The sequence below is a fragment of the Lycorma delicatula genome, chromosome 4 (genome assembly GCF_047948215.1).
Source record: "Lycorma delicatula isolate Av1 chromosome 4, ASM4794821v1, whole genome shotgun sequence".
Lineage (NCBI taxonomy): Eukaryota > Metazoa > Arthropoda > Insecta > Hemiptera > Fulgoridae > Lycorma > Lycorma delicatula.
In genome coordinates, this window is record NC_134458.1 from 22202298 (window position 1) to 22229049 (window position 26752).

Genomic DNA, 26752 nt, shown 5'->3' on the forward strand with positions numbered 1-26752 from the left:
TATTCGAATTATCAGTCACGCGAATTCCGTAAACACTCACACATATACAGTTTCTAAGAATTGATACAACGTTTCCCCTCCCACAGTTACATTACGTTACATTATTGAAAGGCTACTAGTCATGTCATTTGTGCTCCAGCTTTCAAAGTGTACGCAGTTCCTTGCATCTACCGACAAAGGTTAACTAATATATTTATTTTAAAACAATTCTTTGTTATTAATATTAGCTTGTATTTTCAAATAGTTGTTAAAAATGTAGTTAAATAAATATTATTAAAAGTAACTGATTGCAACTGGATTTTATTAAACATCATCATCTTAATAAGGTAAATGTTTTGATCATTTATCTCTTGGGAAAAACATGAATTTAGAAAGTCTGTAAGCACTAATGGTGAAAAATAATATAATTAATAAAATATAAATAAATAAGGAAAATAAATATAATTACGCTGTGTGTGCATAAGTAAAGCAAACCCATGCTTCACTCAAATTATATAACGAAGCCTGTTTTAAAAATGTAAAATTGTTTTGTAATTAAAACAAATTAAGTTACAGACTGCCCCTGCTGCTTCAAGTGGACCACAAAAAAATATGAAACGTACATAAAAATTATGTAAACGAATATGATTCGAACATAAAATGAATGAATATGAACATAAACCAATGTGATATACACATAAACGTACATGAACCATACCTGAACCGACACGAAACGAACATGAAAGTTCATGAAAGGATCATAAACTAACATGATAAGAACATAAACGAACATAAATTCAACATAAACAAACAGGAAACAAACGTTAAAACATCGTAAACCATTATAAACGAACATGAAACAACGTAAACGACCGTTAAACAACCATGAAACGAAATGAAAGAATCATAATTCGAACATTAAAGATCATATCAACAAAAACGTAAAAACATGTAAATCATTAATAAACAAATATGAAACGAACATAAAAACAATGAAAGCTTTGGACGATTTCTTCATTCCTACATTGGAGTTCGTGAGAATAAGTCGCACTAGTGTTTATCTTCTGATAACAGCAACAGATTTACTGAAACAGTCAAATTTATCTGTAACTCACATGAGTTCGGTTTGATTTACGCCTACATCATACTGTTGATCTAATACAACATCTAGACCGACTATATTAAAACTGAAGTAAGTATACAAGACTACTAAATTGAATTATCAAATGGACTACATACTTTAAATATCATTCGTATGATTAACTCTGGCCTGAATTTAAATGTTATCGATTCGTAAGAATATAGTACCCACACATCTGGTTGAATATGAAAGAACTCAAGTCGCTGTTCTCTTTAAATTCCGCCAACTAGGTACTTGTAAACTGTCTGTACTTGTACTTGTAAACTGCTGTCAACTTTGGGCGATTTCTTCATTGCTACAATAGAGTTAGTAATAGATCATATTTTGCCATTCGTCATTACATTTTACAATGTACAGAGTGAATTAGTCGACAATAATTCTTTTCAAAATTGTTGCATTCATATTTTAAAAACAAAAAAATTATTTGGTAACATGAGGACAATTATTTGGGTGGTAAAATCGTCACTCCAAGTTCACCATTACTTGGCGGCGACTGTACAGATGTTATTGAATAAAAAAGTGTGCAGTACTCTTCTGATTTATAAAGTATTATTGCATTTTAGACAACCTTCAAGTAAAGAATGTTAGTAAAAGTTGTAACATAGGCTTGATTTTGTGGCTTCCCGGGAAGATCCATCTATATTTATACAAAAAGTGTGAACTCGAAAAATCTGAAAACAGATCAATATTTAATCAGGAATTTACTCAGATGAAAAATAAATTTTCTTTACATAACTAAATTTGTAAAAAACGACGTAGAAAAGGTAATTACGAAACTTAAATTACTTAAGCTCAGATAGTCTAGTATCGATTCGATCGTTTCCTATCCTTTTAACCGAGTATAGTAAAAGTTATAGGTCAGCAATTGCTTAGTACGTTGTGATACTTGAAAGTCGAATTGGCGAGATCTGTTATAATATTGAAAATATATCTAAATGATTAAATAAAATGCTTGGCGTAGCCAGTATTGTTAAGAAACACTGGTTTTTAATTGGCATACTAGGTTCAATATTTTTTGCTGAAGTTTATCCGTCCTTGGGGTCTATGGGAGGTAACCTATAAGTGTATTTGCTTTATTTTAACTGGCGGCCTTTCTTAAAGGTTTTTACTTCATAATATATTTGCACTATCGCATTACATAATTTCACCTTTATAGGAAACGTGTTCGGATACGTTTGCATTTTTTTTTTATTAGTAATTTCCTTTCCATTTTCCTAACCTCAGTGTCAAAGGAGAATTACCATGAATAACTGTGTTCGTTTGTGAATAATTTAGTTTAATTATATATATATATAATAATTATATATATATAATAATATATATATATATATATATAATTAAACTAAATTATTCACAGTCACTAATAACACAGTTATTCATGGTAATATATATATATATATATATATATATATATATATATATATATATATATATATATATATATATAAAACGTACTTGTATTTTTTTTACAGTTATAAAGTCAGTAATGTGTCTTGATTTTCTTTCATTGACCAAGTAGTTTTCATGTAATATGACTTAACATTTGGTTTTCCTTTTAGGAACACTAAAACCAGAATGGAGTGTAAATTACATAGCGATTACCATCATTTTTTTCTTTTATGGACTGTTACTGTCAACCAGTGATATTTTATTGGCGTTAAGGAGAATTAAAGTGCATTTATTTATTCAAATATTTACATTCATTTTATTTCCTATATTTGTGTTGTTTATAAATAGTATGTTAAAAATTACATTCTCTGTCAATGATTGGATCTTGAAAGGGTGTGTATACCTGTTCATAATATGTTGGATAAATACATGTAAATACTTTATTTTAAAATAGATTTATTTGTATAGAATAATATAGCTGTTTTGTGTACGCCTTCACTCATTTCAGCAAATGAAACCCTCATCTTTTATTCAGTTATAGCACTCCAAGGTACATAGTCAAACTTTCATGGATGAACTCATCTCCTTGTTTTTCCTCTCAGTTATAAACATCATGAACTCAAACTGTAGTAAGATTTTTGCAGTTACTGCAAATGTTATGGTAATAACATCAATTTTCATTTTTAATTATCTATAATAAATTAACAGTTAACTTGTACATTAGATGTGTAATTATGACATTTTTTCACTTTTTCTCTTAACATTTTATAAAGTGCAACAGCTGTTTGTTATGAATGTTTTTTAAGTGTTTCTTTCCGACCTAAATTATCTCATACCATAAATGACTTCTTTAACCACTTTTTCTTTGTGTGGCCTTTTGAAAAAAGTTGAATGATTTATTTTCTGAAGTAGATGAAATGCACAAACCGTCCTGTGTGAAATGGTGAAATGGAATTTCTGTACTAATTACAGGCATAAAAGATGTTGATAGGTAAATTCCTGTAATAACAAGAGATCCAATTTAATTGTAAAAGTAAATCTATCACAGGACCATCTCAAGCAGTCAAATAATGGCGTACTAAAATAAAATTCTAATAAAATGTTGGAAAGTGTGTTAACTCCTACTTGTTCTTGGGTCATTAGATTAGAAAGTGAAAAAATGGTCTTATTAGATGCTTCTGCTATATTGGAACAACTTAGGGAGTTGCATTCAAGAACTAAAAGGATATTAAGCAAGAAATAAATTGCATAAAGATACTGAGCAGTTCTGATCAGTAAAATACAGTGTGAATGTCTGCTACACTTAAGGAATTTTGGGTACAATTTTTCTTGTTACAAATGACTGCATAACAAATAAGTATAATTACCACTGGCTAACAGGTATACTAAACCAAGAAAAACTATTTTATTTTATTTTCTATTGTTTAAATTTTAATAAGACATCAGATTATCTTATATTTTTCACATGCTTATATTTGGCCCAAGTCTGCTTTTGTTTAATAAAAGAAAAATATTTATTTAACTTTTAGTTATACTGAGAACAACATATACAATTTTAAATCGTGCTGAATGTTTTTAGATTAGCAATTGTGAGTTGCATGCCACCACCTATCTCATCGGCTATAATTATAACAAGGGCAGTTGGTGGAAATGAAGCTGTTGCTGTATGTAACACTATTATTGGTAGCTTCATCGGATTATTTGTAACTCCTCTCGCCCTTTTTTTCATTGTAAGTATTTAATTTTAGTAAGTTTTTTATTTAATTATAAATAAGAATTATCCTTATGCATTTAATTTCTACTCAAAACTATTTTTGCTTTTTATAGTGAAGCTTATTTATACATTATTGTTATGTACAATATTAATTTTATCAACAGTTAATTAGAACTAATTATTTTCAAAATGTATTTTTTGTATAATTATCTCGCCTTATTAAACCATAACAAAACTTAATCTGTAACTAAACACTGTTTTTTTTTGGGATAATTTTTTCTGTGTTACTGCAGTTATTTTGCACAAAAAATTAAGCATATATCATCTGCTTTACGTTGTAGATATTGATTTTATATCTCTTGGACAATAATTACTTTTTACTATTTTCTAATTTATATCAGTACCCTTTTCCCTTAACTTATTTGAGTATATGGGTCACACAATTCTTTTCAAGTAATGTCAAAAAAGTATCTGGTGTGTTGAACCAGGCCAATTAATTATCTGTTCTAAAAAAATATCACATGAATGAATAACGTTGCAAAAAGTAAGATTTCGAATGTTCACTACAGTTTAATAATTATGGGTACAATGTTTCTTGTTATGAATGATTGCATGGTATTATATTCACCAATGACTAACAGGTGAATTAAACTAAGAAAAATTAAAATGTATGGTAAAGTTCAACATCTTTACTGTCCTATTAGCTGTCTCAGTCACATCAACAAACAGATAATGTATTTGTTGCAGAGTTTGATAACCCACATCACTACACTAGCTTTTTTTTTTGTTCTCGATGAGTCAGAGAAATACCATTTACGTACCCCCCCATAAATGGGGGAATGTTGGACTCGCACGGGTTCGGCTAGGTATAATTAAAGGCCTATATGTACCCGCATCTTACCGACTAAAACTAACTTAGGAACAGCATTGTGTACATGTAATCCAGGGGGAAATTTTATTGTTGTGGTTACTGTTTTGCATTTATTATAATTGTTACAAATTTAACCGACTTGTGTAAGAACAAAGAAACAAATGATGTTTTAGAACTGTGTTGCAATTAGTTCAAAATTTTACTACATTCTTCAACTCTCCTGTAATGAAATGTTATCTGTTAATTTAATGGCTTCAATTTGGTTGTACGGTAATTTAAAAATATTAAACGTTCTTGTGAATTACTTAGAAATAATATCTTTCTTAAATTTTTAAGTGTAACCTGAATTTTTTTCTGCACAATCCAACATAAACTTCTTCATTAAATTGTCTTAAACCCTTGTACTGGCTGAAAGTTGTTAAATTTCAATACTTGAAATTCAGCACAAGTATTTTTACAATTATGTTCCTTTTGATCTACTGATAGTTTTCTCAGTAGTCATGTAGATCCTCCTTGTTTTCTTCTTGTACATATCCTCTCCATTGTCTATTTATTACTTTTTCTAATTCTTTAGATCCTCGCTTATTAGATCACAGTCTTTCACCCATATTTTTCAACAGATCCCTCAAAATATAATTTCAGAACATAATTTCTAAAGAAGTCATATATACATAATATACGCGCACTCATGCACACACACATTTTTTTTAATGCTATTTTTTTTTGTTGATAGTCATATCATTCACCTTCATGAATTGATGATTCGTGATGTAAAATTGCACTTATTAGTTTTTAAGTGGAACCCTCAATTTTTATCCTATCCGTGGAGACACTTTTTATATTATTATTAAATGAACTTTTTTTTTATTTCTCTACCAGTTAGTTCCAATAGTTCTAATAACTAATCGAATATATTTCTGTTTTATGTAACAAATCTCTGTTGCTACATTTGCAACACTTTCCTAATATTTGTGTTTTATTAGCTGCTATAATCTCTTGTAAACTAATGCTTTTATTTTGTTTTAATGAAATGATGGGATAATTAAAAAAATTGTTTCATCTTCAGTACTTCCATTTATATGAGAGCATTTATTATTAAAACAAGCTGTAGTATATTTTCTTTTAAATTTTATTATTTCAAGTACATTTTCAAGGTTTTGTACAAGATCATTTGTAAATTCAAAGGTGCCGTTAAGTACTGCTACCTAGTGGCGCGATTCCTAAACCCACCTTTTTGAGGAAAAAGTGACATATTCGAGTCCCGTGGTTCATCAAATGGAAGAAAAAAAGTTGTATAACAAAATTCAGTTTTTGAAAGTATTCTTTCAAAAAAGAATCTGAAATATAAAAAAATTAATTGAACTGAAATATAATGTTTTCATGCATATTTTTTAATTTTTTTCCCCATTTTCATTTCACTTTTAGGTTAGGTTATGTTTAGAACTGTTAACATAATTTGTTGACCTCGTCATGCTGTCTAGTTCTGTGGACTCTTACCGGCGAAGTTCTAATGAACTTCTTGATTTTACATTTGCCAGAATCGTTAAATTATAAAGTAATTTTGTAAGAAATATGTACTTTGTAAAGGATCAGAATAAGACTATTATTATTATTTTGGTGTATTGTTTTATGACTGACAATGACAAATACCTAGCTGTTGGTAAAAAGCATCAAAGATAGGTGTGAGAGAACTATGGTGTTACAGTAAACAACTCTGTACTGTAACATACCAGCTATCATTTAGTAGCAGTGTGTGTGAGACCTGGTTTATTTTTTCTTAATAACCAACTTAAAATCAGTAACTTGCTAGGATGCATGAAGTGAAAGTCCATTAAAATTTTTTTGTGTGTACGCAGTGGAACTTTTGCTAATTTATAAATGAGACTAATGTTGATATTTCACATTTTGTAAACAACTGGTTAAATTGCATGATTATTTTCTTGTAAAACATTCTGTTTGTACTTGCATAAGTAAATTTGTAAGAAGTGTTATTTCTTTTCTGTAAAATCATACGTTATTAGATGCTACTTTGATTCCATTATTTGATTCATTAAAGAAATGGCAGTGAAAGTATGCTGTTCTGAATGCAAATATAATAGCTAGCACAAGTGAAATACCCTTCCTCTGTAAAAAACTATTCCTCCTTAACTAGTAATGTATCAATAATTTCTGTTGCTTGAAAGAACAATGTCATGCAAGGTGCCTACATGAAATGCTGTCTCTTCAAGATTAATGTCTGACTTGATTGGTTTTTAGCCATCTATGATTAGTTCACTTATTCAAATGTCAAAAGTAGAGTGATTTATTTTATCTTGTAATCAACAACAAATTAATATTGCCTATATACTACTTATACTTGATTTATAATTCATTGATCTAATGATTGTGAAATGTTAAAATATGTTTGTAGAGTTACTACAAAAGTAATCTTCAGATATGTAACTATAGAATGTTGCACATAAGGACTTCTAAAATTATAGTAAGTACTCTCTTAACTGAGTTACTGTTAATGAACTTTCCATTTACAATTTGTATTAACCTCATGGCACCACAGTCAGACGTAAAAGCTAAAAAAAACCTAGGTGTAAATGAACCAAGAATGAACATTAGTCTAAGTAGTAATTAAAGAAATCAGTGTGCAAGATGACAGAAAATTATGTTGAAAATTGAATACGTTGAATGGATTATTATGGAAACAAATGCAGTAACTTTTTGATTATTTAATGATGAATTGCACATGTAATACATAACATCTTATAAACAAGAAGAAGAGAATAATAAAGATGAGATCAGTGGTACATAATAAGACATGCAGAAAGGAAAGTGATGCTTATGAAAGCATTGGATTACTTTAAATAAAGACATATTTTTTTATTTTTTTTTTATTTAAATACTATATGGAACTGCTGTAATAATAGTACTGCATTTGATTAACACTTAAAAGTTAAATAAAAAATCAGATAAAGAATATTTAAAATAAAAAAAATACTTTTATGACAAATATTAAAAACATTTTTAAAAAGCTATTCTAGTTTTTGTTGACTTGACTAAGTGAGGTCCATCTTAACTTGACCTTTTGGCTATTTGTAGTATAATTATGACCAAATGTATTTTCTGGTTTGTACGAAATCTTTAGTAAGGTTCCTTGCTGTCAGGCAAAATGTTGTATGTGTAACATACAATTAACATTTTTCTTAAAATGTTAAGATCTAAAATGCCAGCTGCTATCTTAAAAAGGGGATGATGGAGAAATGTGGTAAAGGTAAATTTCTTCGTTAAGCTGTCACTTTTACGAATGAAACATATTATCATTCTCCCTCCACTTTTCATGTGATTTACATATTTCCGATTTGTCTATTACTGGCTTCCCGTATTAGATAATTTACTCTTTCCTGTTTTCTCTCTCTTTAACCCTAACCTTTACCTTGAGATTTTTCTCCTATTATTGTATTGCATCATGCCTTTCTCACTAAAGTATTAAACAGGTAATGTTTCATGGTCTTTTGACAAAATTATTATTTATTATTTTCCCATAAAACACTTTATGTCAAAAAAAAATTTGAAAAAAAATAAGATAAACATGAGCGATACAGTTGAAGCACTTGCTCAACTGTCATCAGTCAGTGATGTTCAGTATCCCTAAAAACTGCTAATAATATTGGTAGTACAGTAAGATTATTTTTGGCACAGATTAGACCTTTCACTGTTAGTTATGACCGACAATTCTGTTTCTACTTTATTTTAATTCAGTTTTGTTGTAGAACTCAACTTGTTAAATTCAGTGCAAATTGAAGGAGGTTTGTTGTTCAGAGGACTGCTAGTATATAATATGAACATTTATTTTCATATAGCTTTTTATTCTAAATAAGTAAAGATTTGTAAAAAGTATATATAAATTTCTTTTATTATAAATTTTGTTTTATTAAAATTAACTTGTTCTTAAATGATATTGGTTGACTGAAGATGTTCTCTGGTTTCGTAAGAGTATCCCAGTGCATCCTCCAAGGTTTCTGATGTCTGAGCTGACTAATTAGTTTTTGATAAATTCTCTACTGTGATAATAATGTAGCTTTACATTGTGAATTGAAATGTTTTACTCTACATCTTTACTCTTTTTATTTTATTTTATTCATTAAAAATACACATAAATTTACAAGTCAATTAACTTGTTTTCCATTATTCATAAATTCTTTGATTCATTTTCAGTGCTGATTTTCTCAACTAAAATTAAAATTAAAAAATTAGATGTAAATTTAATTAAAAAAATTTAGTATAAATTAAATTAAATTAAAAAAAAATAATTTTTAAATTTAATTATAAAGTTGAAATTAATTACAACTAAAAATGCTTTGTATTTATTCTTTCAGTGTAAATAATTTTAATGTTAAAACTAAGAAGTTACATCAAATAAGTATTTAATTTTTATAGCACATTTGCAATCCAGTAGCTGCTATCAGGTAAGTGGGTGGGATAATAAATCAAGTGCACATCACAATGAAAGCATAATTGAAACTGTATTCAATCCACATCATGGTTGTTATGTCAGTAGTCAACATGTTAATTGTCTTTTTCTGTAACCTGACTGTTGGTCCCAGTTACAGCAGTTAAGAGGAAATCTCCTGTATTATTGCTTTTCAGTATATTATTGAAATAAAAAATCCTTTCTTATTGTTTCAGTTGGGTACTACTGCTGTTGTATCAGTAACTACTGCATTAATAACACTCTGTGAAACAGTTCTATTACCGCTTGGGGTTGGCCAGCTAGCACGAGGAGCAGGTTTCCTTTCATTCCAGAATGTAGTTTTAAAAGTTTTACCGTGTGTAAAATTTAACTTAACAACTTTTGGTCAACTGACTTTACTATTCATTCTCTATTCTACATTCTGCGATGTATTCCTTACTCATGACATTCCTATGATTGCTTCAGATATTCTCATAACAGTTATTTTAGGTAGGATCTTAAATATATATGAGTTGATTCGTATACATGCATGTTGACAAATTTGAAGTATTGATTTGATTTAGAAAATTGTTATGCCGGTTGATTAGTATCATATCATTTGGATGAAATATTGTATGTGTTATTATGCTAAGTTATCTTAGGATAAGGTGTGAGGAAAAGGTTATACATAGTGTGATTAAAACTTTCAATTTAAATTAATTCTTTTACAAATTTTAATGTTTCTTTATAAAAAAATTTTAATGTTTCTTTTATAAATTGTTTTTTAGTTACTTTTATTATTGTAACACTGAGTTTTTCGATTCTAAAATTTTTTATCAATCTATGCTGAATGTTTCATCTAGTGAAATTTTGGATCTCTTAACAAAACTTCTTTTCTATAAGAAATAGAAAAGATAAATAAAAATAATAAATAAAAAAGTTCGGTGGGAAGAGGAAGGCGACTTTTGGTCAGGTGATTTTAGAATAATTAACTCAGCTTCAAATAATGTGCAGGCAGGAGTAGGTTTCATAATGAACAAGAAGATAGGGAAGAGAGTAGAGTATTTCAAAACGCATAGCGATAGAATCATTGTAATAAGGATAAAATCAAAACCTAAACAGACAACGATTGTTAACGTCTATATGCCTACAAGCGCCCATGATGATGATGAGGTAGAGTGTGTATACGAAGAGATTGATGAAGCAATTAAACACGTAAAAGGAGATGAAAATTTAATAATAGTTGGAGATTGGAATGCAAGCATTGGAAAAGGTAAGGAAGGAAATATAGTGAGGGAATACGGGCTGAGCAAAAGGAATGAAAGAGGGGACCGACTTATAGAGTTTTGCACGAAGTATAATTTAGTAATTGCCAACACCCTATTTAAAAATCATAATAGAAGAATATACACTTGGCAAAAGCCAGGCGATACTGCAAGGTATCAGATAGATTATATCATGGTTAAGCAAAGATTTAGAAATCAACTCGTTGACTGCAAAACATACCCTGGAGCAGACATTGATAGCGACCATAATTTGGTGATAATGAAATGTAGATTGGGGTTTAAAACCCTGAAGAAAAGGTGTCAGATGAATCGGTGGAATTTAGAGAAGCTTGAGGAAGAGGAGGTAAAGAAGATTTTTGAGGAGGACATCGCAAGAGGTCTGAGTAAAAAAGATAAGGTAGAAAATGTAGAAGAAGAATGGGAGAATGTTAAAAAGGAAATTCTTAAATCAGCAGAAGCAAACTTAGGCGGAATAAAGAGAACTGGTAGAAAACCTTGGGTTTCAGACAATATATTGCAGCTGATGAATGAACGTAGAAAATATAAGAATGCTAGTGATGAAGAAAGTAAAAGGAACTATCAGCAATTAAGAAATGCTATAAACAGGAAGTGCAAACTGGCGAAAGAAGAGTGGATTAAAGAAAAGTGTTCAGAAGTGGAAAGAGAAATGAACATTGGTAAAATAGACGGAGCATACAGGAAAGTTTAGGATAATTTTGGGGTACATAAATTAAAATCTAATAATGTGCTAAACAAAGATGGTACACCAATATATAATACGAAAGGTAAAGTCGATAGATGGGTGGAATATATTGAAGAGTTATACGGAGGAAATGAATTAGAAAATGGTGTTATAGAGGAAGAAGAGGAAGTTGAGGAGGATGAAATGGGAGAAACAATACTGAGATCTGAATTTAAGATAGCATTAAAAGATATAAATGGCAGAAAGGCTCCTGGAATAGACGGTGTTCCTGTAGAATTACTGCGCAGTGCAGGTTAGGAAGCGATTGAGAGATTATACAAACTGGTGTGTAATATTTATGAAAAAGGGGAATTTCCGTCAGACTTCAAAAAAAGTGTTATAGTCATGATACCAAAGAAAGCAGGGGCAGATAAACGTGAAGAATACAGAACAATTAGCGTAACTAGTCATGCATCAAAAATCTTAACTGGAATTCTGTACAGAAGAATTGAGAGGAGAGTGGAAGAAGTGTTAGGAGAAGACCAATTTGGTTTCAGGAAAAGTGTAGGGATAAGGGAAGCAATTTCAGGCCTCAGATTAATAGTAGAAGGAAGATTAAAGAAAAACAAACCGACATACTTGGCGTTTATAGACATAGAAAAGGCATTCGATAATGTAGACTGGAATAAAATGTTCAGCATTTAAAAAAAATTAGGGTTCAAATACAGATAGAAGAACAATTGCTAACATGTACAGGAACCAAACACAACAGTAACAATTGAAGAACATAAGAAAGAAGCCATAATAAGAAAGGGAGTCCGACAAGGATGTTCCCTATCTCCGTTACTTTTTAATCTTTACATGGAACTAGCAGTTAATGATGTTAAAGAACAATTTAGATTCGGAGTAACAGTACAAGGTGAAAAGATAAAGATGCTACGATTTGCCGATGATATAGTAATTCTAGCCGAGAGTAAAAAGGATTTAGAAGAAACAATGAACGGCATAGATAAAGCCCTACGCAAGAACTATCGCATGAAAATAAACAAGAACAAAACGAAAGTAATGAAATGTAGTAGAAATAACAAAGATGGACCGCTGAATGTGAAAATAGGAGGTGAAAAGATTATGGAGGTAGAAGAATTTTGTTATTTGGGAAGTAGAATTACTAAAGATGGATGAAGCAGGAGCGATATAAAATGCCGAATAGCACAAGCGAAACGAGCCTTCAGTAAGAAAAATAATTTGTTTACATCAAAAATTAATTTAAATGTCAGGGAAAGATTTTTGAAAGTATATGTTTGGAGTGTCGCTTTATATGGAAGTGAAACTTGGATGATCGGAGTATCTGAGAAGAAAAGATTAGAAGCTTTTGAAATGTGGTGCTATAGGAGAATGTTAGAAATCAGATGGGTGGATAAAGTGACAAATGAAGAGGTGTTGCGGAAAATAGATGAAGAAAGAAGCATTTGGAAAAATAGAGTTAAAAGAAGAGACAGACTTATAGGCCACATACTAAGGCATCCTGGAATAGTCGCTTTAATATTGGAAGGACAGGTAGAAGGGAAAAATTGTGTAGGCAGGCCACGTTTGGAATATGTAAAACAAATTGTTAGGGATGTAAGATGTAGGGGGTATACTGAAATGAAACGACTAGTACTAGATAGGGAATCTTGGAGAGCTGCATCAAACCAGTCAAATGACTGAAGACAAAAAAAAAAATAAAAAAATTAGAGAAGTGTACATACTTGATTTTTTTTAATAGCAAAAAAAAATTGTAATTGAAAAATGTTTTTCTGCCGTTTAGATTCTCTGTTAAATATAATGAATACTTACTAGAAGTGATATAAACTGTTTAATGCAATATATTTGTTGTATGTGGATTATTGTTGGAATGCATAATTCATATTTGCTTTGGTTTTGAGAGTGCCAGTTATACAGGTAGAATCTAAGGCACAAAATATTTTGGGGGTAGGCAAGCAAAGTGAGCAGATGTTGACCCCCAATTTAATTTTTTTTTAGGTTCGTCAGTAAATGTAAAATGTTACTCGATATTTACACATTTTACTCAAGTGTTATAGGAGAAAGATATCAGTGTTTTTTACTTATGTATTTGTTCAAAGTGATTTTAACAGTTATCCAAATTAGTGAGAAAACATTGCCACTTATCTGTCAATTTTTGTTTCAAATCAAACATTTTACTGTACAGGGCAAAAATTACACAACCCTCACATTTTCTAATGGTTTATATTGAAGTTTAATTTTTACAAATCACTGAATTATATCTTATAAACAGTCATATGGTAAAACCATTGGTATCAAGTAAAACCAAGAACAGTTAAGTAATATATTAATCAAGGCATTTGATAGTAAAATTTGTGCTGATCATTTCTTTACTGGGAATTCAGTTAATTTTCAGATCAGCTTTGAAAGCATTATAATTGCTCTAAAAAGCAATTAAGTGAGAGGCAATAATTTTATGTAGGAGAAGGTCATTGGAAATGTACTGTTAACCATATAATGTTTCTTAAATGAGAAATTAATATCAATGACATTTTTCAGATTTCACTTTAATTTTTTTTTGAAACATCATGACCTGTAAGTCATATTTTTCTTTTTTGTCTGAAACAGTATTAACTTGTTTTCTGAATGAGGGAGTAAATTATAATATTTAATCTTTTTTTATGATTTAATTTAGTGATGTTTTTATGATATGAAGCTGGTTGAATGTGATTGCTGTCACATTGTTGAGTGTAGTCATTCTTTCTTTTTCTGTTAAACCTCCGGAACTACGGTAAGGTATTACTGCAGAGGATGAATGAGGATGATATGTATGAATGTAAATGAAGTGTAGTCTTGAATATTCTCAGGTTGACCATCCCTGAGATGTGTAGTTAATTAAAACCCAACTACCAAAGAACACCGGTATCCATGATCTAGTATTCAAATCTGTATAAAAGTAACTGTTTTTACTAGGATTTGAACCTTAGAACTCTCAACTTCAAAATCAGCTGATTTGCAATGATGAGTTCACCACTAGACCAACCCGGGTTGTTGAGTGTAGTTTAGAACCAATTTATTTAAACAAATTGTAGCTTTACAAATACATCAAATGAAGATAAGATTCAACAGATTTGTTAAGATTATTCAGAATAACTAACTTTACTCTTGGTTATTTTTTACTCTGTGTGTCTATAAGTTATAAATAAATTTTTAGACCTACTCATTTGTTGAAATTTTTTTTCAGTATTATTTATACAGATGTCAGTATTATATGGAAGTTTTAAAGCAGCAAATTACATGAAAGATTTGTATTCAGTGGATGATGTAGTTGCAATTATGTTCTGTTCGTCCCATAAGTCCTTAACACTAGGTAGGAAACTATTATTATTTAATTGTTTTTCTAATAATAAATAAATTTTAAGTATTAATAATAATTATTATCAGTATTATTATGCTACCTATATAATATAAATAAATAATCATTAACATTTAAAGCTATTTTATACTTTGAAGCTGTTTAGTAACTTAAAATGTCTCCTAGAATCACTGTGAAAAGTAAATTATTGTTTCATAAGTTAATAGAATTCATGGGATTACAATATTGCATTCTTCTTACTCACATATTATGCATTTCCTTGCATAATAATATTTGTCTATTTATATAATCTGTGTGTAACATTACTACAGTTAAAAATGTGAATCATTGAATGGTGTATCAAAATAAAACTGTACATTTTGTTTAAAGAATGACCATTAGAGTCATTAAAAATTAAAATATGGCCATTAGAGGCATTAAAAAGCGTTTATAAAATTATAATGAAAAAACACAAGTTTATGAATGGTACAAGTATTTCTGTGAAAGTTGTGTTATTGTGGCATCTGTTGAAAATATTATGTATGTATAAAAAGAAAAGAGAAAATCTGTTTTGGAATTACTGTGGAAAGTTGGGCTGTCAGTGAAACTGAAATTACTGTAGTTTTCTTCAAAATGATGAGAATTGCATATGCTTGTTAATACATTGAATATGTTCCAAAACTGTTGCTTGCTCAATCGATCCATCCTGGTGAAAAAGTACCTTCATGGTGTAATGTAATATTTTTGGAGCATCTACCATACTCTCTCAACTCAGCACCAGTTTCTTTTTATTTGTTTTCTTGCTTAAAATCAATTTTTTAAGGAAAACAGTACAAGGATGTTGTAGCTGGTACAACAAAGTAGCCAAAAGGTGGTTTCTGAGAAAGGGTTCCCAGGAATGTTTCCAAAAAAACTCTATGAATATTGGTAAATATGTGTAGCTATAATACTAATTATTTACATAAATCTTTAATTATATTTTAATAGAAATAATAAAATTAAACATTTAGTTACAAATAATTAGTCTAATATTTATTTTTAAAATAAATGTTCTGTATTAAAAAATAGGGGAATATTTTACAGGTATGGCTGGTTATTAATTACTTTATTTTCCTTTCTTTTTACTTTTACTGTTAGTCTAAGTAACTAACTAGTTAGTTGTCTGGATATATGTAATCTTTCTGTGTGTCCTAATTTTGTGTCGTAGTGAAGAAAAATGTTGAAGGATATTAATCTCATGTGTGTTTTGGACAGTAAAATTCTCCCAACCCACCGGCTTGGTCTAGTGGTGAATGTGTCTTCCCAAATCAGTTGATTTGGAAGTCAAGAGTTCTAGCGTTCAAATCCTAGTAGTCAGTTATTTTTACACGGATTTGAATACTAGATCGTGGATACTGGTGTTCTTTGGTGGTTGGGTTTCAATTAACTACACATCTCAGGAATGGTCGAACTGAGACTGTACAAGACTACACTTCATTTACACTCATCCATATCATCCTCTGAAGTATTATCTGAAAGGTAATTACCAGAGGCTAAACATGAAAACGAAAGAAAGAAAGAGTAAAATTCTCCCACTTTTTCCTTTAAAGAAAAATATAACTAAAATGTAAGTGTTTGCATTTATATTCTTTTTATTACCTTTTTTCTTGTTCCGGTTTTGGAAAAACCCTCTCTGAGCTTTAAATGAGCTTACACTTCTGTTGGATCGATTGCCTCTCCTCACCTTCTCCAGTTTGTGTTACCTTTAATTTCATCTTTTTGCCTAAATGGCTAGCCATCCTCTACTTATACTATAGGAGTTAGTATACTATAGGAGGTTCTTATACGTTATACTCTTAGACATATTCTTTTTCATTCTTATACATATAGGAGAAGTTGCTTCCTTGCAAATCATAGTGGCAGATGGGAGGGTGGATGTGGGGGGGGGGTATGATTCTGCTGTCAGCTTATCTAGGAAATTCATTCCATTGCAAAAGTTACACAAAAGGCCAAAGCTGACCCTATCAAGCTGATGGCTGATGTCCCGTCAAGTAAAACCAGACTTCCTATTCCTTAAGTAATAATAATAATAATTTTAGGTTGACCATAAAAATTTAATTTAATTTCAAATCTCATTACATTTTTAAAATTTTGTTGTGCATTTTAATTGGTGCTTGTATTACAAATTAATAATTACTTTTGTTTCCTTTTTTTTTATAGGTATTCCAGTTTTGAAAATTCTTTTCTCTGGTTATGCTCATTTTTCACAGATTACACTGCCACTGTTTTTGTATCATCCAACGCAGACAATTTTAGGCGGTCTTCTTGTGCCATATCTTAAAAAGTGGTTGATTACTAATAAAAATGAGTAAGCATTTTAATTTTATATAATAAATCTACACTAATATTATAAAGAGGAAAGATTTGTTTGTTTGTTTGTATTGAATAGGCTCCGAAACTACTGGACCGATTTGAAAAATTCTTTTCTATTAGAAGCCGACATTATCCCTGATGAACATAGGGTACTTTTTACCGCGTTATTTAAGCAACATATTTTTATTTTTCTGTCTTCGTAATTCAGTAACTAGCAACTGTCCGTCGTCGTCGTCGTGTCTCTCTTGACGCTCGCGTCCCCACCACCGCCTGCCACTGCTCCCTCGCCCCGCCAACATCCCGCTTGGCTAGCTAGGCAGCAGCAGCATGTGACCTAAGCGTCACTGCGGTGCGGGAGGGGAGTCAATGTCACAAAATAAAGTGCTGCGCGGCTCATGCGCGCGGTCGGCTTCCTACGCAGCGGTTGTGTGGAATATCGATTATTTTTCCTTGAAAATATTTTGAATTTTTTAATCACCACTTCATATACATGCTAATTCCTGTTCAACATGTAAGTAAATAATTTAGTATTAGTTGATGTAGTATTTAGTTTTTTTTATCATTTCAAAATGCCCAAAAGATTAAGATCTCAATTTTCTAGAAATAGTTTACAGGCTAGGGCAATAAAAATAATTTCAAGGGTATTTCATTTAAAGATGAAAAAATTCATAAAATTATTCACAAAAGATGAAATATTCGGCAAAGTGAAATGTTACACGGCAAGTGTGGAGTGGCAGAAGCTGGGTTTACCTCACTGTCATTTGCTGTTTTGACTAGAAAGAAAAATCCAGCCAGACGAAATTGATAGTGTCATAGTTGCGGAACTGCCCAACCAACAAAACGACCCGATATTGTACGATATCGTGACTAAAAATATGGTGCACGGTCCATGCAGAGAGCATAACTTAACAGCACCATGTATGAAAAACGGTATCTGCACAAAAAAGTACCCTCAACGTTTCGTCAACGATACCCAAACCAGAGAGGACGGATATCCAGTTTATCGTCGTCGTGACGCCGAAAATGGAGGCCAGAGCGCTACGCTAAATATCAGAGGAAGTACTTTCTATATAGATAATAGGTGGATTGTCCCTTATTCTCCATTATTGTGTAGGATGTTTAACGCACACATAAATATCGAGTACTGCCACTCAGTTCAAGCCATCAAATACATTTGTAAATATATCAATAAACGATCTGACCAAGTTACTTTTTTAGCGTCAAAAACCCAAAACGATGAAGTAGAAAACTATGTAAATGGCCGGTACATAAGTACATCCGAAGCTGTTTGGCGAATTTTAGAATTTCCCATTCACGAGCGACATCCTACAGTCTTGCAGTTAGCCGTCCACTTAGAAAACGGCCAAAGGGTATATTTTCTGAACAGCTTCGAAGCTTGCTGCGCGGTGTCTGTCCATTTCCAGTGTTTCCTCCGCAGCAGGTCAGTCAGCGGCGCGGAAGTCTCTGAGAATCTTGGGATATATTCTCGCAGCCAATTACAGATGTCGAGGAACTTTTTCAGCTCCTTTCTTGACCCAGGAGTCTTGTGTTCGGATGGCAGATAGGTGTTGCTGCTGCGGAATATTGTCCGTGGGTGTAATTTCATGGCCCGATAATGACATCTCGTCTCAGCGAAATTCGCATTTCTCCAAAAAGCCCGTAGGTGGTGAAGTTGTAGGAGTTCCAGAACCACGTCTAGGTGGCGTAAGTGCTCTTCCCAGCTACTGATGTAAACAATAATGTCGTCCAGGTAAACCAGGCAGCATTGCTGGAGAAGGCCAGTGAGAACGTCCTGCATTAGATGCTGGAATGTGCTAGGTGAATTTTTCAAGTCGAACGGCATGACTCGGAACTGGTATTGGCCGCCATCTGGAACTGAAAAGGCTGTAAAACGCTTGGTTGATTTCTCCAGGGGTATCTGCCAACAGCCACTTTTAAGGTCGATTGTCGAGAAGACGCGGGCTCTTTTCAAGTCTTTAATAGTCTGATAGATCAGTGGCAGTGGTGAGTGCACATATTCCATGATTTCGTTCAGGCGCCGGAAGTCTACACAAAAACGTGGTGAAGAGTCCTGCTTAACAATGACAACTGGAGAACTGTAGGGCAGTTTTGACGGCTCTGTCTCCTCTTGCCTCAGCATCTCTTCCACTTGTTCTCTTATAGTCCGTTTCTTTTCTTCGTTGTACCTGTACATCGGTAAGCGAAACGGCCGGCTTCCTTCCCGAAGTCGGATCCCAGGTACTGCTGACCGAGTTGGTTGCAAGTGAAAAATGCTCCCTTTTGCCGCTTCAATACCGTCTCCAACTTTGTTTTTACCTCAGGGGGTGCTGTACTTTTCACTGCCGACCAGTCCAATTTTGATGCCGCAGGTTCGGGTCTATCGTGCCGAAAAACGGTTTTGCGGGTTTCTCTACCCGATGGAGGCAGCCACGATTGTAGTCCAACACGGCTTGTTGCTCTTTCAGCAAGTCGTATCCCAGAATGATTTCTTCCCGAAGCCCCGGAACAAGCAGAAGCGTTGTGGGAATTTTCGTGTCGCCGTAGAGAAGCTCTATTTGCACCATTCTTGTGGTATGGCAGGAAGTAGAATTCAATGACAGATCTATCTTGATGTCTGTGTTGGCATTGGCTTGCCATGGTAACAGCTCAGCTCATCCAAAGCTGAAGTTGGTTGCAAGCGGCCGAATCTACGGCCGCTTTCCTGAGTCATCCTACCACTTCGACGGCGATTCTAGGGATGTCTTCTGAGCCTAGTTGATTAAGGGTTTCGATTGGCTCCACAGCCGGAACCCTTACTCGTTTCCCTGTTACGACTTCCTTATTTGGCAGTCCCTGTGGAAACGGCGCTTCGGGCAGCAATGACACCATGGAGCCAAGCTGCTTCTACATCGAGTTGTTTTATCATTTGTTCTAGTCACGGAAGTATCTGGTTAAAGCTCTCCTACTCTATCCAGCGAGCTCTGCTCAGAACTAACGCGGATTTCGTGAGTACTCTTTAACATTGTAGCTTGGATCTCCTGTTCGTCTGATTCCATGATAATTGCACGATGCAGCAGGTCGTCAATATCATGGATGGTTGCCGCTCGCAGTGAAAGTCGAATGTGGGGGCTCAGCTGCTCCAGCAATATTAGGAGGAGGCAACTTCACTACCGGGAGTTAGTCGGTGAATGAGTTTCCTCTTCTGCAACAGGAAAAGCTCCGTAGATTCATTAGCTCCTTTCGTTTGTCCGTAAAGTTGAGACCAGAGCTTGGCAGTAGTCTGCGGGCGGTTATATTGATGCCGGAATCGGTCAGTGAGTGAACTCGGACCAATCGAGTTGTAGGTCTTTGTATTCCTTGGCCCAGGACAGAGCCTCTCCTTTCAGCTGTCTTTCGGCGTACTCGCACATTGCTCAACAGGCATTCTCTGTTATTGTAGCTGAATTTGTAGACGAGAGATGAACAGTTCTGGGCCCTCATATGGTAGATCGCTGAAGGTTGCCGTTATCAGTGGCGAAAATGTTGCACGGATGCCCGAAACCAGGCAGTCAATGTTGTAGGAAATCTTGTGTGTTGGTCTGTCGGCTGACATGTAGTCGGCAGAGGCGTGGCTATGTCCAGTCTTCTCGTCCATACTGTCTTCGCCTCACGTTGGGCGCCACTTGTTGCCGAATGGCATGTGGCACTTAATAATTTTGTAGTAGCTCTGAGAAGGGCTGTTGTTGTCATTGATGGTTCGTTATAACTAATAACCTTGTGTTAGCCCTGAAAAGGGCCGTTTTTGTCGTCTATCGGCTTCGACGGCTCGTTGTAATTTATAACCTTATGGTTGCCCTGAGAAGGGGTTGTTGTTGTCGATTGGCTTCGACAGTTAATTTATAACTTGTGGTAGCCTTGAAAAGGGCCGTTTTTTGCGTTAGCTCTGAGAAGAGCTTTTGGGTCCGGAAGCTGGTCTCCGGCAAAGTCAGGGAGGTGGGGCTCGTCCATTGAAATCAGACCGGACTTCCCCTCAGTGGCAGTTGGGTCCCCGCTACAGCATGGCAGTGGTGGACTCCATAGCCCCGCATTGTTGAGTTGACGTCGGTCGTCTTTCGCTGGCGCTGCCGAGGCGGTTTTCCCCGAGCTACTGCACGCTGGGCCGGCTCCTGCTGCTGCGTCCGCCGGCCTGGGCGATTGAAGCCCAGCGAGCGGGTGCGGGAACGTAGCGTCCGCGTCCGGTGGCTCCCTCAGCGGGCCGGGCAGGCCTGCTGCTCCAGCGGGATGTTGTCATTCGCCGGGAGGTCCCACGTTGAGACGGCCAGGGAATTTCTGTCTTCTTCTTCTTCTTGGTCTTCTCCAGGTGGTCGTTGACGATGAATTAAAAATCCACTCTCGTGCTTGCTCTTTTATTGGTGCCTGAGAGTGGTGGGGTCGCAGCATCGCTATGGTGGGTGAACTGCGCGGTCATCTGCACGGCAGGATCGACGCTGGTACCAGCACGTACGTATACTGTGCTCCAGCTGACATCTGAGCTGGTCCGTTATCGTCCGCCGATGTTAAATTTAGGCATATATGTGGTAACAGGATATAATCTGCTATAGTATTTTAATTTATTCTTATAATTAAATATTTCTTTGATAACGGGAGTTCTTGCTTTATCAGTTTTTATTACTATATATTTCTTTTAATTAGTTTTTTAGTTTATATATTTTATTTTTATTTATTACTAAATTAGTTTTATTATTTATATAATTTTTTATTTCATCATTTTCTTCATTAGTACAATTAATTCTTCCAGTATTTTATTTTGAATCTATTATTGCACTTTTTACAATTTTATCTATATTATTATTTCATAAGTAAATGCAAATGAATTTACAATTATTAATTTTTCTTCATCTTGAAAAACAACTTGTTAGATTTACTAAATTATCGTTTATGTTGAATTTATCTGATTTTTTTTCTATATGTTATCAACATCTGTACAAATTATACTATCTTTATTTATTTATTTATTTTTTTTTTGTTATTTGATTTATTATAAATGTTATCTGTTCTAATTATTGTATCTTTCTTACTGTTCTTAGTTTTCATCAAATCATGTATTTTTTTGTGACTTGTTTTTATTTATTTATATATATATATATATATATATTAACGTTAATTTTATAAAATCATATACATAATTGAACATAATATTACCCAACATTTTTAATAAATTTAAATGCATGTTGTATAAATTCAATGTTTATGCAATTCCTCTTGTAATAAGTATATTTATCTCCTGCTTTATTCTGACATTTTCTGCATATGCCTTAGTTTTATTTATGATCCCTGTTTATTTTTGCTAACTTAGGTATTAGATTTAATTTTAAACATTTTTATTGAAATTTATTATACTTAGAGTTGTACAACTTTTTAAGTTTTACAGTTTACACAGAAAATTATGTAGTCGTTAATGCAATAAATTTATAAACTAACATGTTAGTTTGTTAGTTCTCATTATTATATATATATATATATATATATATATATATATATATATACTAAATGTACTTATAACCATAAAAACTACTAAAAATACTGACAATCTTGGTTTTGTGTAAAGAAGTTGTATTTTTTTATTAATTTTAACTTATTGTTTCAGAGAAAAGTTGTTACCATAGAAGAATCTACGACTAAATTTGAATATCTTGAGACAAGCAGTATCATAAATCATGCTATTCTATTTCTAGTCATTAAGTTGACTTTTTTTACAATTGTATTTATTAAATATTACTTTTTTGTACTCAGAGGCCTGCTGATCACTATGAACTTAAATAAGAGAAAGGTATGAAAGTGCGATTTAATATTATCAATATTTAAATATAAAAAAAGACTGCAGAAAGATTATCATAGAATAATATTTGGTCTGTTTATAAATTGAAAACATGTTTCATAACTCCACAAATGTTGTTCTGGTAACAGTGATGAGGAATTTTGTTCAATTGGCAGACTGTTTTGAAGTTCATTAATGAATATGAAATTTATATAAAAATAAAATCTTTACGTCTAAAGGTCCTACTTATGTTGTTGCTGAAACTTGAACAGCATTCTTTAAGAACAAACTCCATATAAAGTTTATAGAATGGTTTCAACACTTATGAGCTTGAGGTATGTTTTTGTGCTTTTTACATTAATCCTGTGGTCTTTAAGCTTATTCTATAAATCAGTACAGATAATCCAATGCTTCACCTTCAAGTATTTTACTTATTCTTGAAGCTACAAATTTGTATTTTAAGACTATATTTCTTAAAAAGTTATGTTTGTTTGATTTTTATAAATAAATGTTACTGAACGAAGTGCATTTGGTTATAAAATAATAAATCATTATTCAAAATGCGTTAAATTTCTAATAAAGATAAACTAACATCTTAAGACAATATTTGCTTAAAACGGAAAAAAAAAACAAAAACTAACTTCAAATATTAACCAAATAAAAAACCATAAATTCAAAAAGGAAGCATTTACAGAGAAAAAAAGTTTTAAAGATTACTGTTTATGCTTTCTCAAACAAGAAATTAAAGGAAGTACAAGTATACAAAGCGTCTAGGCTAAAAATATCCAAAAGTAATGGACTATATTTAGAAAACCAGTCGTAATCTCTTAAATGTAGGCTCAATCAGATTCCTGCAGGCATTGGTTTTCAACAAGATAGTGCTTCACTAAACTTTCATCGAGATGGTAGCATGTTCTTGAAGTACACTTTCCCTGGATGATGGATTGGGAAGAGGAGGTCCCACTGCATGACTGCCGAGATCTCCAGATATCAATCCTTTGGGTAATTTTGCTTGGGGATTTATTAAAAGTTGTGTGTATCAAAGAAAAGTTTGAAATTTGGACAATTTAAAACAGAGAATTGTTGAAGCTGTTGGTCTAATAATGCCACTGTGCTCCTAAACACCGTGCAAGAGTTAGATTGTTGTCTATACATATGCCGAGCTATAAAAGGTGCACAAATTGAACTTGACTAACCTACATTAAAACCTGATGAGTTGCAATGTTTTTTTAAAAAAAATTATTAAATTATATTAACCGGTTCTCTTAATATAAGCTGATACTTTTAGCCTGGTCATCCTGTATTTACCAAAAACTGAAAACCTGGAACAACTTGATATAATTTTAAAACAGGAGAGCATTTATGCTAGCAGTGTATGAAATATGTCAGCAGACTCAAACACTGGTTAGCTTGAACTCAGTCAGTGTGAGTGTAGAAAGTACCTTATCTCTTTGTAACAACTTGCTGCTTAAGCTATGCTGGCACTGAATTTATAAGGTGTTAAAAATGAATTAAGTGAAGTTTTTGATATATTTGTGCATTTATTGTTGAATATTGTAATTAGCAGATAATCTGTTTGATATATACTCATTAATCAAATAATTTTGCCAGTTTCAGTTGATTAAGTGGTAATTACTAATAGTTGTCAACTAATCTTGCTGCTAAAAGCTATTTCTTCTAGAAGGAAGTGCATAATTTTTTGAAGATAACATTTTTATAAACTTTTAATGATTTTATGTTTGTATTATATATTTTGATATTGAAGAGATCAGCTTTTTGGGAATTGATGAGCAAACTTTGAGAAGCTAGGCTATAATTCTTATAAAATTGTTGCATATTTTACATAAGTGAAAAAGTTTTTCAACTTTTAAAAAGTTGCATAGATAATTAATTGGTTTTAAAACATTGATGAGTTAAGACTGATTATATTGTTGATTATTTATTTTTATAATGATATTTTAAAAGAAATACAATAAAATGGTTTTGGTGATTAAAAAACATGTTTTAAACAAAGATAGTTTACTCTTTTATTTTATGTTAACTCACCAAAATTGTTAGGGAAAGATTCTGTCTTAAAACTATTATTTTGAAATTTTCTTTAACAGAGTATTATTCCTTCTACATTTGTTTTAGTGTGTAGATAGTATTTTCTAATTAAATCCACAATTTTTTAAGGTAAAATAAAATAAAATTGGTTTATGTACTACTACTATTACTAAGTGTAAATGGTGTAAACACAATTTTACCTTTAAAGATATACTGTAACAGTTGGTAATAATTATAACTAGTAAATGAATACAATTACAACTAATAAATAATATGTTAATAAATACAAAATAACTTGCAAGAACTTAGAAAATGGCATAAAATTAACTTTCACCAACAGAACCCGTGAACAACTAATATAACAAACACCATACCCAGATAAAGAATAAATAATATAGCTGCTTAAAATTTTGTGATGAACTAAGGTAATTAATTAAACTACTTTGCATAATACTTAGGTTGAAAAAAAAAGATTGAATACATAATATACTTGTATTTTTGAATGATGACGACGACAACGAAGTTATGGTTTGAAAGGCTTCCTTCACACTGTTACGAATTTCTTCATTTGTTGGATATTGACATTGAGATATTGACCTTGATTATTCCCAACAATGAGTTATCAGGTGTGGTAAGATCAGGGTTTCACAGTGGTCATTGCAATGGATCTGGTGATGCATGAAAATCACCGCTGCTCCAGCAACCTGAAAATTGTTCATTTAGGAAATTGCGTGCTTGAGAAGCAGAATAAGCTGAAGCCTTGTCTTGCTGGCACAATTGATAAATTGTGTATTCATTATACAACAACATTTTTGTATGGGTTATCACATTTGGAAATAATGCTAATAAAGCGTGGCAGGCTGAAACACACTGCTCATTGTTTAATAATTCACATACCAAAATTAGTTGAAATACTTTCATGTTCTAGTCTTTTGTATTATTATCAGCATTTTAGGCAACAGTATCTTAAATTCAGCTGTTCATTTATGAATAAATTTATTTGGAGACTGCGAATTGAATCTGCAAAGGCAACACATGCTTGCACTTACATCTTCTTTCATTCATTACGCAATCTGTCTTTAACATTGCTATAACCAAATGCACATTCTCCCAATCAAGCTTTGTTGCTTTATAAGAGGATCCTTGTTAAAGTGTTCATAAAATGATTTATTATTTGCCCCATATATCGTCATTCGTATATCCAAACCCGTCATCAACTGCTCCTCAACTCTGTAACTGCATTCATTCACATCAACCATGGCTTTGTAACTGAAAAAAGACCTTGTATGACCTTGAATGTAGAGATGTCAACCGGTGGTACAGAAATTTTAGGTATGATATTGTACAACTTTCAAAATAGTAGCAACATTGTAATTGCAAGGAAGAGAACTTCTCAAATATACTTATTATACATAGAATAAATTATGTTCATATTTTAGAGCCATGAACACTGAATGCAAAAAATGCATTATCTCGATCAAAAAAAAGAAGAAATTAGTAATTCAGTTTCACCTTGTATGTGGAGCAACAGATGTTTGACAGATAAGATCTATTTATATTTTAGAAACTTACCTTTACAAGCAGATGAAAGTAGATGTTAGATTGCTGCAGATAAATGTGAATTAAAAAAAAAAATTCCAGAATTTTTAATTTTACTTGAGAGTTTTATCATGATGCTTGAAAGGGAGAAAGTAAAACAATTTAGCCTTCCTGAACT

The 26752-nt window shown here is 32.3% G+C and overlaps 1 protein-coding gene across 3 annotated transcripts; it reads left to right on the forward strand.

The window, feature by feature from the left end:
* Positions 1–1972: 1972 nt before the first annotated feature.
* Positions 1973–24993, forward strand: LOC142323189 (sodium/bile acid cotransporter 7-like). Of its 3 annotated transcripts, XR_012756041.1 has the most exons (8): positions 1973–2171; positions 2680–2902; positions 4089–4239; positions 9772–10045; positions 14751–14876; positions 17061–17208; positions 22819–23001; positions 24601–24993. XR_012756041.1 is itself a non-coding variant. In XM_075362503.1 (7 exons), exons 1-7 carry the CDS (start codon positions 2069–2071, stop codon positions 22835–22837), a joined length of 1044 nt encoding a protein of 347 aa, XP_075218618.1. In that variant the 5' UTR covers positions 1973–2068; the 3' UTR covers positions 22838–24993. The 3 variants fall into 3 exon arrangements, 2 of the variants coding, with proteins under 2 accessions (XP_075218618.1, XP_075218619.1); XM_075362503.1 differs by having other exon boundaries at positions 22819–24993; XM_075362504.1 differs by lacking the exon at positions 14751–14876 and having other exon boundaries at positions 22819–24993.
* The last annotated feature ends 1759 nt before the right edge of the window (positions 24994–26752 follow it).